Source organism: Magallana gigas, chromosome 7, assembly GCF_963853765.1.
Source record: "Magallana gigas chromosome 7, xbMagGiga1.1, whole genome shotgun sequence".
NCBI classification, from domain to species: Eukaryota; Metazoa; Mollusca; class Bivalvia; order Ostreida; family Ostreidae; genus Magallana; species Magallana gigas.
Window position 1 is genome coordinate 10,100,374 of NC_088859.1, and position 18,113 is coordinate 10,118,486.

Consider the following 18,113-nt stretch of genomic DNA (forward strand, 5'->3'; position numbering starts at 1 on the left):
CTCTTAGGCCCTTCAGGCCTTTGATTTAATTCTGGGCTTTTACTGATACATGGACACTGTATATCCTACACTTTGTCTATAAAAAGAGCAATATATGGAATAAAAATGAATTTATAATCAAGACTACAACATTATATAATAGCTTACATCTCCATATACATATATGTACAACAAGGTTCAAAATACTTCATTATTTTTTGCTTGGACTGTTTTATTTTTCAGTATTGTGTGAATTCAAAATTTAGTTTTTGGATTGCAAAATGAATAAAATATTGTCATTTATTGTCTCCAAACAGCAGATCACTGCAAACAACTTTTCACACCTGTGTAAACTGGTGTTCACTTAGTTAAGCTTAATCAAGTTTGCCCTTAGAGATTCAGCTTTGCTATTATGGGCATGTAAATGTACTGAAGCCTTCATCACACAGGTATATCATATGTGGGTCATTCTCAAAAAAGGTGGATTTTTTCAAGTACCACTTGTTTAAAAACAAAGTACTTACAACCAGATTGAATTTATCATAGTTTGTATCGGGCATATCATGATGTTTGTTTGCTAAAATATGCCAACAGTACATCAAATGAAAATCTATAAAAATATGATATTTACAACCACATGAAAAGAAAACAGTCTTTGGTGTAACGCATAAGAAATATTCATAAATTTCATTAAATCTTATTGTTCATGCATTTGGTTTGGTGTTAAAGTTAAATTTTTTGAAGTTTTTCTTAAACTTAATCATAAAACAAGAATTTGATAATGTATTTTCCTTAATTTTTCATATTTGGTTTGTGAATGAGAAATATGCATCTATCTCATGACATTGTATTGCACACTGAAAACTTCTTCTCCATTTAATGTCTGATTTTTTTTGGGAGACACTTGTAAGTGACATGAAAAATAATCTTAAGTGAAAAAACCTCAATATTTCTTGAAAAATCTTTGAAAATAAAAACAAAATAAGGGATGTTACACTAAGGACAACTATTGTTAGTCCAAATGTTATACCAAGGACAACCTTTATTTAAACACAAAAATATCAGATTTCAAAATAGAGACAACTGAATGTTTTCATAGCTATAACTTATGAATGCATATATTTAACAGTAATCATTATCAATGTGCATAATAGTGCCCCTAAAGTCAAATTATTTATACAATTTAGTTCCAGTATGTTTCACCAAGGACACTTATGCTACACCATGGACATTGTCTGTTATAAGAATCAAAGTTTAAATATTTCAATTTGTTTTGAAAGCTTGAATGTATTTTAAATGAATTCAAAATTACCAAATGCACTTTTCAGTGGATATATTATACATGTTACTGTTATTCTCTACAAGTTCAGGCGTAAAATTTAAGTTTGTTATACAAAAGACACAACATGTTACACCATGGACACCATTTTATCTAGTTGATGAATAATTTTAGTATTTTATTATACTACATTGCATAATCTGTCATAAAATGTATTTATACAATACTTGTTTTATTAATTTTTCTATCAGAAATACATGCATGGGAATTGAAATACTCTTTTGTGTAACATTAAAAGTCCTTGGTAACACATTTTGTTTAAAGTCAAATAATATTTTTTAGGGAAAATTTGGCTCAAGCTGTAAGTCCAATATCAAATTCAATATTAATTATACTTGAATTGATAAATTTGATTTGATTTGACAATGCTGAATTATTTTAAAATGAATATTTTAGGTCTTATGTCCTTGGTGTTAATTGTATGTGTCTTTGGAGTAACAAAATATTGCATGATTGAGAAATAATCTAGATCTACAGCAAACAGATGCTTCAACATTATATATAAGCATAAACTAACAAATGTGATACATTGTGATATATTTATTGAATAATTTCACCATATCTTTCCCAAAAAAATAAAGTATGTAAATTATTGTCTCTGGGATAACAGTGATAGTCTACGGTGTAACTTTTTGTTCTTGTTACACCAAGGACTGTTACACAAAGGACATATTTATGAATTAACTTGTCTCTGCTAAATAATTACTGCTCCCTCAGAGTAAAAGAGCATATTATCTGCTACAACAACACATAGCAATAGTTTGTCTGTTTTCCAGAGTGTCTAAATATTTCTTTTTCCTAAGTATTTCCTGTTAGCCCAAAGACAATATAAAAAGTTACACATTTATTTCTACTTACTTATCATTAAAAAAATTGAGTAAATTTCATCTTCAGCTATTTTGTCTTCTATCATTGTTTATAGCTATACGATGGGAATAAGGAGGCATCAATTATCTTTCAAATTACTGAGAATAGCAACTCTTACACACCAATATTTTGTTTCGTTACACCATGGACATAAAAACATGTACAGACAAACTTGATCTCGCTGAAAATTATTGTTCATATATTTTCTTCGTCTTTTTGTTTGAGAGAGGTATTTTACTTACCTTTTATCTCTTGACCCTATTATTTTAATAAAAAATGGTCTTACTACCTTACAAAACCTATTTAAAGTCGCAAACTCTGAGTGGGAACAGTCAAATAATGTGAAAAAATCAACTTATAAGCTTTCTAAATTTTTAAGATTTTGTTAGAATTAACTGTTTATGTGCCAATATGTATGCTAATATATATCCAAAGGTAGCACAAAAGTGAAACTTGGCAAAAATCAAGGATTATACTTTCTAGTGCCCTTGAACAACCCAATACCACCTTTTTTGAGAATGACCCATGTAATGGAATGGGAAAAATAATGACGAACCAGACCAGGACTGAACTGGAGCCCCCTGAATCTTTAGTCAGGTTCACTACCAACTGAGCTATCTGGCACTGGTGTCATATAATATTTTGAACCTGAGGATATATTGAACCCCGTACTTATTTCCAATTCCCATTGCACAGGGGGTTCAATATATAATGGCTGCAATATTTTGAACCCCCCCCCTCTTTTTTTCATTGCTATTGGAGAGGGGGTTCAAAATATTATGGCTGCGATGTCTTGAACCCCTCCAATAGCAATGAAAATTAGAGGGGGATTCAAAATATTGCGGCCATAATATTTTGAACCTTCTCTAATAGCAATAAAAATTAGAGGGAGTTCAAAATATTGCGGCTATAATATTTTGAGCCCCCTCTCCAATAGCAATAATTAAGAATTAGAGGGGGTTCAATATATTGCGGCCATAATATATTTAACTTGGGGTTAAATATTTAATAGGGGGTTCAATATTTTGCAGAGATATATTGAACCCGGGTTCATAATATTGCATAACATATTGAACCGAGGTTCAGTATTTTTCGGTATCAAAATATTATATGATACTGGTATTCGAACAAATCTGACAGTCACACATATAAGTCAGCCTTATATCAAAGATTTTGCTATGTCCCTTTGCCTTTATAGAAAGAATTTTAATTATTTCGTAAATTCTGATTATTTTTTAGGTCTGGAAATATGGCAGAGAAGAATGAAACAGATTTTATCCTCAATTACATGTCAGAGGTGGAAGCTGTGGCAGAGGAAATTCTGACCAGCAAGCAACACATGATAGAACTCGACAAAAAAAGGCAAAAGAGCAGAGAAGCTATCAGGTTTGTTCATGATCATTTTGGTTCACTCAGAAGAAGTGTTTTGTTGTTGTCGGCTTTCTTACTCCTATTTCAATTTTTTTTCTATATCATGTCTATTAATTTGTATCATTATTTAAGGACCTCTCTCTGCAGTCACCTTATATAGTCTGTCAGGTTCTCTGTCCATTCTCCATCCGTCTGTCTATTCAATACAACTTGTCCAGGGTTTTTTTTCCTGTGGCCCAGTCCGTTTTACATTTCACTCACAGAGAACCTTTCGGTAAAGTGTGTGCAGTGACCTTGAAGCAAGTTTCTAAGTCTATGATTGAGGTCATAGCAGAACTACATGTAAGCAACTATTTCTTGTCTGGACCATATATTCTAACTGCTAAACCCAACTCACTCATATTTCTTCCACAGAGAGACTTTAACAGGGTTAAGTGTATAGAGACCTTAAACAAAATTTCTAGATCAAATTCAGCGATCAAGTCAGAGCACTGTCAAACTTGTTTGGACCATATATTCTCTTCCCATAACTCCATTTTAGTCATACTTCCCCAAAAGATTGCTTGTTGGTAAAGTATCTAAAAACCTTAAATAAAATTTCTAGGTCAAAAGTTAAAGGTCATGTTAGAACTCTGTAAAAAAAGCCCTTATTTGAACCATATATTCTTTCCCATTACTCCATCTTTGTCTTACTTCATATTTAGAGTGTTTGTATGTAAAGGGTGTGCAGTGACCTTGAACCATATTTCTAGGTCAAATGTGAAGGTCATAGTAGACTTGAATAAATTACACATTTGAACCATATATTCTCTCCCCATGGCTCACTCTTGGTCAGACTTTACCAAAACACTGCCGTATGATGTATCAGATACATGCACATTATAATGTGATTAAACTTCATCACCATGTCTAGCATTGTTGGCTGTTCACTCTTTGGGTAATAGAAACTTGTTTAACATTATGTGCATGTGCTTACATAATTGACACAGAGTTTTAGTAGAGGCCAGCATTATTTTCAACTTCTTTTAGTGGACAACTAACTAGTTACCGGTACATCATACTGAAAAAACCACAGTCTTATTCTAGAAATGTTTTGTTTAATGAAATGATACAGATACGTTTTTAAAATTGCAGAAGTACATGTAGGGTTAATCAGGAACATGTGTATTTGATATTTGGATATGAACTTGCTTGGTTGAAGGGCTTTTTAGATGATTTGATCATGTAACAACCAAGTTCGTATTCCTGTGAACTTTTTAACATTGCTGTTTACTACTCATATTTCCCTTTGAGAAAGGCAATTCTTTCAGAATTATTAACATAACTGTTTTCTTGTGTTTACAGTAGTTCAACCGTCAAATGATAAGCCTGTGACATCATTTAAATGTTCATGTTCATGTTCAAAATTATCATTACATTAAAATTATATTGTTTTTAAAATTATTGTACCATTTTCAACTGTTTCTTAGACTTTTTTTTATATCAAGCAGTATATATGTTATATGCTATATTCAATATATTGATAACAATGTATTGCAGGGTACTACAAAAAGATAAAACTTCAACAAAACAGTGGGTCTGTTTTGGCAATATGTTTATCAAGATGCCATCTAAAGAAACAAAGCTGCTGCTGGAAAAAGGTAAGAATATTGGTCAACACATATTAGAATTCTTGTTTGCACTTGTTTGTCGTCATATAGTTGGCCACACAACATTTTGTAGGATTATCTCTCTTTAAGCATGCAAGGATGTCTACCATGAGGAAAGAGAACCAATTTAACTGCAAGGCATTGCTTCTGAGAAGTACTGTTTAACTTGCTTGTCAATCGTTAATCAGTACTTAAATAAACAACTGTTTTTCCCTTTTGGTATGTCTTATAAATAAGTGCATGTTGCCATGCAATCAAAACACATAAAGAGGTGTGAATCTAGATGCAGTAATATGTGATTATGCTTATATGTTTAGAAGGAGGATTGTACTGGATTTTTAATGTGGAAATTTTAACTTGTCTCCTTTTTGTTTGTGAAATTTAGATTAATTTTTTGTGCAATTGATAGAAAATATCATTGATTATATAGAAAATTGATTATCTTTTGATATTTTAAAAAAGATAGTGCTTGCAGTAAAATATTTAAAAAGAATAAATGATACACTCAGCTGATTTATAACAGTTTGTGTTGTTTCATCATTGTACATTGTACATAAATTTTTGGTCTTGAAGTTTTGAATATTTTCAGCTTTTCAAAAAAAAAGGCCCAGGAATCATAACCATAATACATGTATGTGGTTTGTAGCATTTTAGAGAACTGGGAACTTATCTGTAAAATTCACTGTCCCCTCTTTCCAGTTATTGCCACTGACTTCTTGACATATAGCAGGCAAAATATTGATTCTGAAATGTATCCATGGTAAGGATGAGCAAAAAATTAATTAACAAAAATTATGAAATTAGTGATTCTTTGGTCAAGGGTTCCCTTATGTTAGATCTTCTCTACTCTTGACATTTAGCAGACAAACTGAGTGTTTAATAAGGATGACCATTTTAGGAATCCTCAGCCAGATTTGTGAAATTTATAGCTCCTCTTTTTCCTGAGTTTGGAGTTCTGATGAGGTTTGAAGAGGGTATTCGGTTGGTTGTTATTGGTCATTTAGTAAAAAATGCAATTAAAAATTTCAAAACATGTACAGAAACATCCATGGCAACAAGTTAGGTTTATGTACATGTAGCAATACCTTTGCAATTGGTACAGTGTACAGATGCAGTGTCCAAAATTAATATGTCAGCCAAAGGCTGTGAATGAAATAAAGAAATCACCTAGATTTGGTATAAGAGAAATATGAACTAGTTCACCTTGATGTTTGGGTAAATATCCATGTTTGCAGCATGCAACACTGATAGTATTTGCCTCCATTATTATAAAATTAACAGTTGATTTGAAAGCAAATGGAGGTAAATCTATGTTGACTTATTATACATTATTTACAGAGGTGGGTCAAGAGCTCCTCGTATGACAAAATTGAAGGGGAAACGATGATATACAGTTATTCTTGTGTTGAGCATAGAAGCTAGGTCATAAAAAATTCTCTGATAATTGAAATTTTCAAATAAATAAAGTTTGAGAGCTTTTGTCATTGGTTTTCTCTGGGTGTGGTATTTAATGTTACCATCAGCTTGTAATATTCAATCTACAGATAGCATGATTATACGATATGAAATGTTGTCTTAAAAGTGAAACAGATTCTTAGTTCTCCTTTAGCCATTGATTTTATATTATAAGAAACAAGTTATCCAATATTTAGTAACAATCAAATTTAAAGAGAAGCTGTTCATGATCTTATGGTGCAAGCTGCTAAGCTTAATTGGAAGTATACATGTATGACTTAAACCTGATTTGTTAATATTAGTTTTTAATGGAATTGCATTGGATGTGCCATAGCCCTCAGCAGTGGATTAGGTTTTATGACATGTGTTTTGTTCTTTCAAAATATGCAGTGGATAGAATTCAAAGGAAGTGATGTTGATTTGATGATTGATGAGAAAATGAACAAAAGCATGGGGTCACCAACTGAGCTTATCACAAAAATATTGTCAGTTATTAAATGCTATGGATAATCAGTTTAATATAGACTGATAAAGATTTAGCTTATCTATGTGTTTGTTTGTAAAATATAAATTAATCATATTATCATTGCGGATTGGCAATGATAGTACATATCATTTTGAAAAAAATAGGCTTCATTTTGATGATTTAAAAGGAATGATTGAACCTCTGTTCTCTGCTGTGGGGTTTATGTTTCTTCGTTTTTTTTATAATTTAAATTATTTATCACATATCTGTGGACACATATTAAGCCATCATTATACCATTAACAAACATTGGGACAGTAATTGATTACCATTTATATAGAGTCTACAAGGAAATAGATCAGGCTGTAAACTGCTGTTCACAATAACAGGAAATTATTGGTGGTAGTCAGAGCTACAGGACATATTATTGTGTAAAAATCTGGAGTCTAGACAGGGAATGCTGTATCATTTTATGCTGGAATTAAACTAAAAGCAAATGATCTTATTACCATGCTGTTTAGATAAATTCCATTGTTGAACATTCCCCTGCAGAGAGGCGTCCACAAGAGATTAATGGACAGAACAAATACATCTTTATCTCATATTTTGAATACTTGTACATGTCAATCGATAGGATGACAAAAGTTTGAATTTCAATGCTAATGTTTAGTAGTAAAGGAATTGTGTTGTGATCTTATCATGTTTTTCAAATTAAGAAAAAAGGGTGATGTAAATTTGATCTATTAATGAATGGGTTCAAAGTACTGGTATATGATATTATAATAATGATATTGACTTTGAATCATTGGGGAAATTAAGGAAAAATATGTCTCGCAGGAACCAGTTTTGATTTGCTTTTGTTTGGAGAAAATTGAAATGACAAATGTAGATGATTGTGGCAAATTCACTCTCAACTACTTTAAGCTTAATGGCAATTTGTAGAATGTGTGTGTTTTATTGATAAATAGTGGATTCCCTTTCCTCTTTCTCATCTACAAAAAATGATGATATTTAAAATATCAAAGGAAGTTACTAGTAATATACTGTCATGTTTTGTTCATCATCTCACCATTTGATGTTAAAGATGTTAACACAATGACACATGTCTAATTATTTATTTTTAAATTATTTTTGGCACTTGGTCATCTTGTGCAATCATTTCTAATTTCAAATTGGACAAATATCAAAACAATGCTAATCACCATTTTCCTATTAAGAGCAGACTCTCTGATTTCTACATAGGTTCATTGTTATTGAAATTGAAAATCACTACAGTACATTGGTGAACAAATTGTAAACTGAAAACCTGAGACCTCTATTTATAAAGGTTTGCCTAAACTTATCAATATTTATCTTAGTTCTCTATACAATTTGTATCTTCCAGAATAATTTAAACCCCATTCTTGCAATTTAAACAAACAAAAGTGAATAAGGAGAGAAATGTTAACCAATATGACTCTAGAATGCAAACTGGTTATGATACAGCTGCACTAGTATTAGCAAATTTATTTTCTGTAGAAAAGTTAAAACATCTAGAAATTCAAGAAAAGGATCTGTTCAATAAAAATGAATTATTTTTTTGTACCAAAGCTTGTCTTTAACACTTTTCACTACAAAGTATTTTAGTTACAACATTTAAGTTTAAATGTGTTTGAAAGTTCAGACGTCATATTTTTATTAATTTAACATATATTTATTAAAAATATAAATGTTATAAAGTTCCAAAATGAAAGAACTGCGAACGCTAACGCCCGTTTCCCGCCTACATTTTACATCCAAATATTTTGGAATTTTTGTCAGGTATTTAAAAACTAAGTTTTCTACTAAAAAGTATAAAGAAATCCTAATCAATTTTTATCAAAATAAAATTTGTAATCAAATAAATAATTTTTTAAACAAAAGTTTGGCTAACGCGGGGTCTAAATTTTTTTTCATTGAAATCGGTTGCTATGAGTAAGGAAAATATTATTTAGTGGCCAGTATGTGAATAAAAACTTAATAATCACATGTTTACGTTGGATATTAAAGTTAATTTTCATTTTAATTCATATTTGTTAATTATATTTTGAAACCTTACAAAGCAAAATGCTTTTTTTGGAATGGATTTTAGTCTGTAGACATATGTCCCCCCCCCCCCCCCCCCCCCCCCCCCCCGTGAAACAACAAACCCTTTGGTATAAATATGCTAAAAAAACAATATAAAAAAACCCTCAAAAGGAATTTTTGTTTCACTGGGGGGGGGGGGATGTTTTATAAAAAAAAATTCCGTTTTCCGTTAGTTTTCATTATGAAATGAGCTTTTAACCCAAAATACATAGTTATCTCTCTTTTTTTTAACAAATCATTTATGTTTAAAATATACATTAATGTTTACATTATTATGAAAAATAAATTTAATTAGACAATTATCAAAAAATGACTTTTAGTTAGGCGGCTAGACAATGCTATCGTTCGCAGTCCTTTCATATTGTTTTGATAAATGTTATACTTAAAGAATTTGCATTTGAAGAGAAAACTTAAAAAAATTATTTACAAAATACATCACATAGAATACAAGAGGTTTTTTTTTTTTTAAATTAAAAGTAAATTTAACTGGGTAGAAAATATTGGCAAGATAATTAAATAATTTCATCCATTCTTTTTTTTCTGCTCTTTTTTTCATGCTTAATAAAGTAAATCATTGCTGACATCATATTTATTGATGTACTAATGCGATTTGAGAATCACTGTATATCATAGCTAACTAACACCAAAGCACTAGCTTATTATAACAATAATTGATCACAGAGAGTGTACAATGCATGTACGTAAACATATATGATCACAGCCAACAAAGCAACCATAGATTATTTAAGTGTCTCATCAATTCGGTCAAGGTGAAAGTTGAGATATATAAGTGAGCTTCAAAACACTTGATAACAGACTTTATAATCATCATAGTGATGCGCAAGTTATTTCAGTTTTACGATAATATCTTCACTGTGTAAACTTTTAAATAGCACGGTGTTCTGCACGAAGTATATCTGGACTTATACACGTATTTTATTGTTTATTAAAACTGCAAAGTCAAAAACACACAAAAAGTCAGCAATTGGGAAGTAACATTTATAGATAGAATGTGATGTTGATCTTATGTTTGAAATATCAAAACAAATCTAATATTTAAGATCCTACTAAGTAGTCTAAAACAATTAAACTAGCACTGTTTACATTTTTGTTTCCTCTTTATGGTGGTTGGCGTGGAGGGGGAGGGGTAGTTGGTGGACGGGAGGAAACCGTCAACATAAGTGATAAGATCTATTTTGGGGTATACCTTTCTGGATTCGTTTCATCAATTGCGTATTGTAAAATCGTTGTTTTTATATACCATCCCTTGTTTGTCAGAAACTCTATTCTACATCAAATCAAAATGATTTAAATAAAAATGTCTTGATAACTGATCATTTCATGTTGAATTTAAATTTTAAAAAAATCTTAAAAAATGCAAGAATCCAATTAAGCTCATAGGTCATTAGAGTTTGTTTAAATTAGAATAAGGAAATTGCATCATATGTTGTATCACTTTATGTCTTTATGATTTCCTTTATTGGAATGGCAGTGAGACAACAGCATATCATTTATATTTTCATAAATACTATCATATATAATGATGTAATACATAAAGCAGTGGACATTTTCATAGCTAGAGTTGTCAGTTTAAGTGTTTGTTAGCGAAATTTCTTGCCGGACCTGACCACTGTGGTTTCCAGATGGCTGTGATTTATTGCTTGAACTTGTCTTATGGTACGTGGCCATTCTTTCAGTTCGGAAAGTGTCGGATGCACTGAAAGACGCTGCAAATACATCACCAGTATCTCGGCGCTGTAAAGAACGAAGGACCCAGATCATCGATAGCTTTACGATTTTTCTAAACTTTGTTTCGCCTATGAGATAAATTAAAGGATTTATTACATTGTTGATAAAGTAAGCTCTGGCCAATAAAGGTAATAGTGCAAGTACGAGAGGCGTGGAGGGCAGCGTGTTTCCTTGGTTGAATGTGTAATTCGCATCCATGATACAGTCTGGAATGTATGAAACTATGAAGGCAACCGTAATGGCTATCATAACTTTTGTAACCCGAGGGTTGATTTTCATTCTCTTTAGCTTCTGCTCCGCGTTATTATGACTACGAATTCTTAAAATGATGAGTGTATACAATGTAACCAGACTGCTGAACACAGAAATATAAACAGTGAAAAGAACGATTGCATAAATAAATGGATAAATTGTCTTTGAAACGTCATCATCCACGGAACAGTCATACCCGATGACGCCACCATCGAAGTAGTGTTTACGCATGCCTTGAACTATTGCATTTGGCCAGGCAAATAAAATTGCAAGACCCATTGCTAAAGCACACAGAAAATGAGCCTGGTTTATTGAAATTTGTTTGCTGAAAGGCCGACAGATTTTACGAAACCGACCAACTGCCATTACTAAGATGATTAATGCAGATCCAATTTTGAAAACATGTCCCAAGAATCGTCCTCCTTTACACACTTCCTCGCTAAAGAACTGAAGTGGATAAAGATTATCTACAAGTTCAACTGGCATGGCTATTAAGCAAGACAATAGATCTATAACTGCCAGGGTCAAAATGTAAGATCTGAAGGTAGATGGACGGTACCTAAGGCCGTAGACAACGAGCACGACGATATTTCCGATGACACCAAACGCGATAAGTATGCACAAGAAAACAATGGTGGGCATTCGCTGACGTGCTTTTTTATCGTTGAGTTCTTCTAAGGTTTCAAAGATGGCGGTAGTTGTTGTGTTATACGGTACTGACATACTGCGTGCTGTAAAAATAATAATCGTAGATATTTCATAAAAGGAAAACAGCTATATTTTCTTTGTTTTTTAATCTACAAGAATTGCAATTGAAAAACATCGTACAATTTTTAAACTATCATAATATATATATTGCGTTATGGCCATTTTTCTGATGAAAAAATATTAAAAAAGTGTGTGTCATAAGATAAAAAATATACTGAATATCATCCCTGCATTCTTTCAAAAAAAAGACAGAGAAAGTCTCGACATATTCAAGAACTTAGCTATCCTCTAAAAACTAAATAAAGCACAAAAACGTGAATACAATATTTATAATTCATTACAATAAAGGTATCTCACCTGCAAATTTACTAGTAGAACAATTTTCACTGTTTTCCAGTAATCTTTTGCTTTCAATTTTAGTAATATCTTAAAGTAACGCCTTTATAATCGTAGTCTTTATTCGTTTATAGGTTAGAGACAATTCTTAACAAAAGGTGATTTATTTGACTCTGTGCATATTTCCTGTTTCAAATAAAATAAAGATAAGCTTTGTTTACATGAAACGTACAAAATCCTTGTAAAGTTAAGACAGACACAACCCTGCACAGTATGAACAGTGTTATGTAACATGTTTATAAATGTAACACATGCACCAAAGAACCATGTATGATATCCGACTGCGGCTCTTTTATGTTATGAACTGGAAATGTTTCAGTCGCTGTACACATTTCGTCCTAAAGAGGATAACATAACGATGGTGCTAGTATACATGCAATTGATTTGTCATAATTTGACAAAAACTTTATATCTACAAACTTCTAACGCATTATTGAAAAAAATTGCTTTTTTATTACATTGATCGAAGATAATAAATCCGAGATGAAGCATAAAATTGTATTCTTTGCATTGTCTAGCAAAACTGTTTATCATTTAATTCACGTTAAGATGAAAATGGTTGTTTAATAATTTTATTTTAGATTGACTTTTACCGTTTAAATATATATGACGTCAAATGTAGTCCGTTTTCCTTTTTTCGTCTATTTGTTATTCCTATTGTTCTGGGAGTCTCTCACGTGACAGAAATATGCTATGGATATATGCCGAATATTGACCTTTATTTAAAAAAAAACAATCAAAGAGAATGTTAAGGCCAAAAACTACTGTATATCGCAGTAGTTATTTAATAATATTTACACTCGAGCATGTTCTGTAATCCTAAATAATAACGGATAATACGTTAACCGCTTAAATGCCGTAAAAAGCTGTTGAATTATTCTCTTTTGAGAAGTGGATGAAGGCTATGCCTATCCACTTCTCAAAAGAGAATACTGTTGAATGTGTCGACTAACCTTGATCTACTTACAAAAAGTACTATTTTAGTCACAATATCACATTATATGATTCGACCTATTAATCAAGGTGCTTGATTATTGCATTGTTTGTATTTCACGGTAAAAACTACTTTTTGTTCAATGGTAGTAATTTCCATACATAGTTTTGATGTTGAGGTCCCATAATGGACCGCTTTATAGATCTCAAATGATGCAAACGGCATTTGCGTTTTAAATAAATGAAATTTGAAAATGTTTTCTATTTTTCTACACTTGGTTTTTGTTGATAACCAAGATGTTTTAAAAAGGTAACAAATAAAATTCAGAAGGTAAAGGAGGAGAACAGAGATTAAGTTCTTAGATTTGTCAACAAAATGTTTGACATGCATGTTTTTTCTGCTTACTTCCGCGTATTTTCATTATATAATTATCAAGATGAATTAAGACCTTGTTGTCCAAATTGTTTGAATAAATATTTATCTACCCATCTTTCACCCAGAGGATAAGTATTGAAAATCTTTAGCTGTCAACAAAAATCAAGTTAAAGATCTGAAGAAAACCGTTCAGAAAAATTCACAGTCGAGCATATTTGAAGCAAACATTAATTATTTCGTTTGTTTACCCTTGGTAAGTTTTTTTTTTTAGAAAGCATATAGTGTTGTACATATAGTACATATAGTACATATTGTAATATTACTAGGGATTGTTAATTATGTAAATACCTGTATCTACACCTAGGTAAAAAAATTGTGAAAAAAGAAAAATACAGAAGTTTACATATTAGACAAACAAATTTACAAAAGATTACAAACTTTCAAAATCATCACTTATCTAAAATGAATAAAATATAAAAGCGATTGTACATTGATTTTAAGCAAAATTAAAGGCTCGTTAATTTCACAGTACTGTAGATTCCAAATTAATCGCGAGGAATTTATATTCGCGTAAAATCGCGAAAAGTACATCCTGCGGATTTCAAAATCTCGCTTTTATTTTACGGATAGATATAAACTGAATAGAGTTATGATAAAAATTCGGCGTTTGCGATTTCATATTCTCGCGATTTGATGCAAAACGGTCCAATCGCGGAATTCAGTACTCGCGTAAAATAAAGAATTTACAGTAATCCGATACAACAAAATCGGTAAGGAAATAGAAGTTAGCAAATAATATACCATTTAATTAGCTCTTATGATAATAACAATACCAGTAACACTACTTAGTATTTCTTTGTTTAAAACACTTGAACAGTAACGGTAGTCATACCCTCGTCTACTTTAATATCTGCATCAAATAACATAAATAAAAGTGTCACCAAAACATGCTAACTGAGGTTAAAAAAAATAATTTTTAGAAAAGTAAACACAATGACTGCTTGAAGCTTCAAAATCTGAGACACTGCATTAAATGCCAAAAAAAAAAAACCCCAAAAAAACATGTCTCCAAAAGCATGCTAACTGACAGAAACTAAAAATAATTTGAAGAAAACTTAAGACACTGACTGTTGATTGAAAAATAAAAAAAACATTTGAAAAAACTTTGTCCTCGGATATATTACACATGTGTGTCGCTGTTTTCCGTCGAAGTTGCAAGAGCATTTGAGACTGCTTTGGCGGGTTTCCTATCAGTATGTCCATGGTCTGCAGTTCTATAAGTGCCGGACATTGCTGAGTCGTTTGAACTGCTAACGTCTCCACTTCGATGGACTACGTAGACCACGCGATGACATGTTTGTTTGATGATCTTTCGAAATTTTATGACCCCTATGTAATAAATAATTGGGTTGACAATGTTATTTACGAAATATAGTCTGGCTAGCAAGGGTAGAGACCCCACTACCAAAGGTGTGTTCGGAAGCGTATCCCCTTTGTTGAAAGTGGAGTTGGCATCCAGTATACAATCTGGAAGGTAGGAGACGACGAAAACTACAGTTATGGCTATCATTATCTGTGTGATCCGGTGATCGATCTTGTGTTGTGTTACTTTTACCTTGTTATGGCGGCGGATGTTTAGAATGATCAGGGTATATAGGATTAGCAGGCTGAAGAACACGAACATGTAGACACCGAATGTACCGATAGTGTAGACGAATGGGTAGATGGTGTGTTTAACATCACTGTTAGTGGAACATTCGTATCCAATAACACCCCCATCGTAGTGTTTGTACTGTGTACCTTTTAAAATAAGAAACGGCCATGAAAACAAAACGGCCACAAACATTGTGAAAATGCACATATTCCGAGCCATTTGGGTAGAAATGTTAGTGCTGAATTGCCGACAAATTTTCTGATATCTGCAAACCGCCATCAGAAAGATGATTAACGCCGAACCTATTTTAAGAATTTGTCCTGAAAACTTTCCGACTTTGCATAGTTTTTCGTCATAGAACACTAGAGGAATTAGGTTGTCTGCCAATTCCACTGGCATGCCAATACAGCAAGACAAAAGATCTACGATAGCTAGTGTAAGGAGGTAAACTCTGAAGGTGGAAGGACGATACTTGAGGCCGTATACAAGAATTGTGACGATATTTCCAACGACACCAAAGGGAATGAGTATGAATAGGAAAACAATAGTGGGCATTCGTTGATGCACCTTTAAATTGTTGAGTTCTTCCAATGTCTTGTTGTTCAATTGCTCACCATTTTGTGTGACGTTCGACATTTTTGAATATGTTGAAGAGTTTGGTCAAATTTTTCTCGTATGTTATATGTACTCACGTTTCTGAATTAAGGTCATTCCGGGTACCTTAAAAAAATATGATTATATACGTAAATTAATATTTGTTAAATTGTTCGATATGTTCGTGTTTCCTCAGTTTATTATTTCTTTTTTATATAAAACCGTACAAGATAATTGGGAGGAAACATTTTATTTAACCTTATAAATAGATCCTAGTAACCTGTTAATCATATCTCAAAAAGAGTCAAATGTTAAATATAAGCGTTCGATACCATTTTTAAACCTGGTTATCTCTAGCATAAAGATGTACGTAATACAACCCATGGCATATCATCAGTAGATTTAATTTTGGCCAAAGCTATCCGGTTAAACCAGACCCTATTTTGCAAAGTCAATTTTGATTTAAGCTATAGGCATCATTTTTTTTTATAATTTATTATACAATTGGTATCTTACCTGCAAAATTACTTGAAGAACAATTTGTCACTGTTTTCCTGTAATCTTTTGCTGTCAATTTTAGTATAATCTTAAAGTGACACCTTTATAATAATAGTCTTTTTTCGTTTATAGGTTAGAGACAATTCTTAACAATAGGTGATTTATTTGACTCTCTGCATGTTTCTTGTTTCAAATAAAATACAGATAAGCTTTGTTTAATTCTACATCAAACGTACAATATCCATGTAAAGTTGAGAAAGACACAACTCTGCGGGCACAGTCGTGCACAGTATGAACAGTGTTATGTAACTATGTTTATAAATGTAACACATGCACGAAGGCAAACTGGAAATGGTTCAGTCGCTGTTCACTCAGAGTGTATCGTAAGGAAAAATGACATGTCTTAAAGAGGATAATGTAACGATGGTGCTAGTATACATGCATTTGATTTGTCATAATTTGACAAAAACTTTAAATCATGAGGTTGATTTTTACAAACTTTCCACGCATTACTGAAAAAAAAACTTTGCCGTTATTATTACATTGATCGAAAATTATAAATCCGAGATGAAGCATACAACTGTATTTTTGGCATGGGCCAGCAAAACTGTTTATCTTAATGACACTTTAAGATGTAAATGGCTGTTTACTTATTTTTCTAAAGCCCCTTTCACAATTGGCGCACGACCACTTTACACCACTTTGCGATCGAAATTTTTTAGCTGCTCACGAGCTCTCGCATACGTTGCACGAGCCCTCGCTTACGTTGCACGAGCTCTCGCATTTGTTGCATACGTTTTACTGGTCGCATCAAGTCTCCTCTGAATAGTGGACATGCACACTATTCAGACGCGACCGAACGCGATCCAAATTATCGCAATGCAACGCACGAACATTAGTACGAACGTTTTACAACGTTTTGTGTACTCGCAAGAGTGATGCACGATTTATAAAGATCGTAAGATAAATCGCTGGTGTGTATGCGTCTGTTTTGCGACCGTGAGACTGTTGCTCAACGTGTCTCATGTAATCTTGCAACGTTTTACTATCATTGCACGACTTATTAGCCTCAATATGTCATGTTTTCCTACAAGTATATATACCCTATATAAGTATCTCTGTTTCAGAACAAAATTCACAATATACATTTATTGCATGATCGTGAGGGAAATACATGTATGGAGATTTTTTCCCTCAAGAAAAATCATATTTCCCGAGGGCATCGCCCGAGAGAAATTTGTTTTTTTCTGGGGAATAAATCTTCATATTCCCTGAACATTAATGCAATAAACGTTTTATTATACCAACCAACATATGATTACACAAAATACGTTGATTTCTAATTATGTTAGACTTTTCAACAGTCGCAACATTAACGTCGTGATTGTTTGATTTCCCATTTAACTGTCTCACTTTTCTTTCATAAACTACATCGTATGCTCATATTGGCTTTTTCATTCCTATGACATCTCCCTGTCACGTGACTTTTAGACCAATCAGATATAATAGAATAATCATATTGAGGTATAATTATAAATGCTGCTGCATATCTGTTTCTTCTTGGGCGGCATCTTTTCTCGCTTTCAGCTACAGTATGTCTACTGAATATGGGCGGTGTATATACCCCCTCTGACTCGCACGATCATTCGTACCATGGAACGCATAATCGCACGTCCAATCACATTGGCGCACGTTCAATCGTCCGATCACCTAGTCTCTCGC

General features: G+C 32.3%; 2 protein-coding genes across 4 annotated transcripts in view; one reads left to right on the forward strand and one right to left on the reverse strand.

Annotated features, from left to right (window-relative positions):
- The window catches only part of LOC105317392 (p53 and DNA damage-regulated protein 1), a 78,325-nt gene that overhangs the window by 9,490 nt on the left and 50,722 nt on the right, over nt 1–18,113 (forward strand). The window contains exons 1-4 of one of the 3 annotated variants that reach the window (XM_066067200.1): nt 2,717–2,782; nt 3,425–3,571; nt 5,096–5,196; nt 5,279–5,718. In XM_066067200.1, coding sequence (XP_065923272.1) covers nt 2,721–2,782; nt 3,425–3,571; nt 5,096–5,196; nt 5,279–5,370 — 402 coding nt within the window. In that variant the 5' untranslated portion in view covers nt 2,717–2,720 and the 3' untranslated portion in view covers nt 5,371–5,718. Of the gene's footprint in view, nt 1–2,716; nt 2,783–3,424; nt 3,572–5,095; nt 5,197–5,278; nt 5,719–18,113 lie in introns of those variants that run through there. The other 2 variants (XM_066067199.1, XM_011414031.4) reach the window with 2 other exon arrangements.
- Nucleotides 10,155–12,417, reverse strand: LOC105317389 (neuropeptide FF receptor 2). The gene is made up of 2 exons (XM_011414024.4): nt 12,298–12,417; nt 10,155–11,963 (listed from the first exon to the last, which is right to left on the reverse strand). The coding sequence occupies exon 2, from the start codon at nt 11,953–11,955 to the stop codon at nt 10,822–10,824; it is 1,134 nt and encodes a 377-aa protein (XP_011412326.3). The 5' UTR covers nt 11,956–11,963; nt 12,298–12,417; the 3' UTR covers nt 10,155–10,821.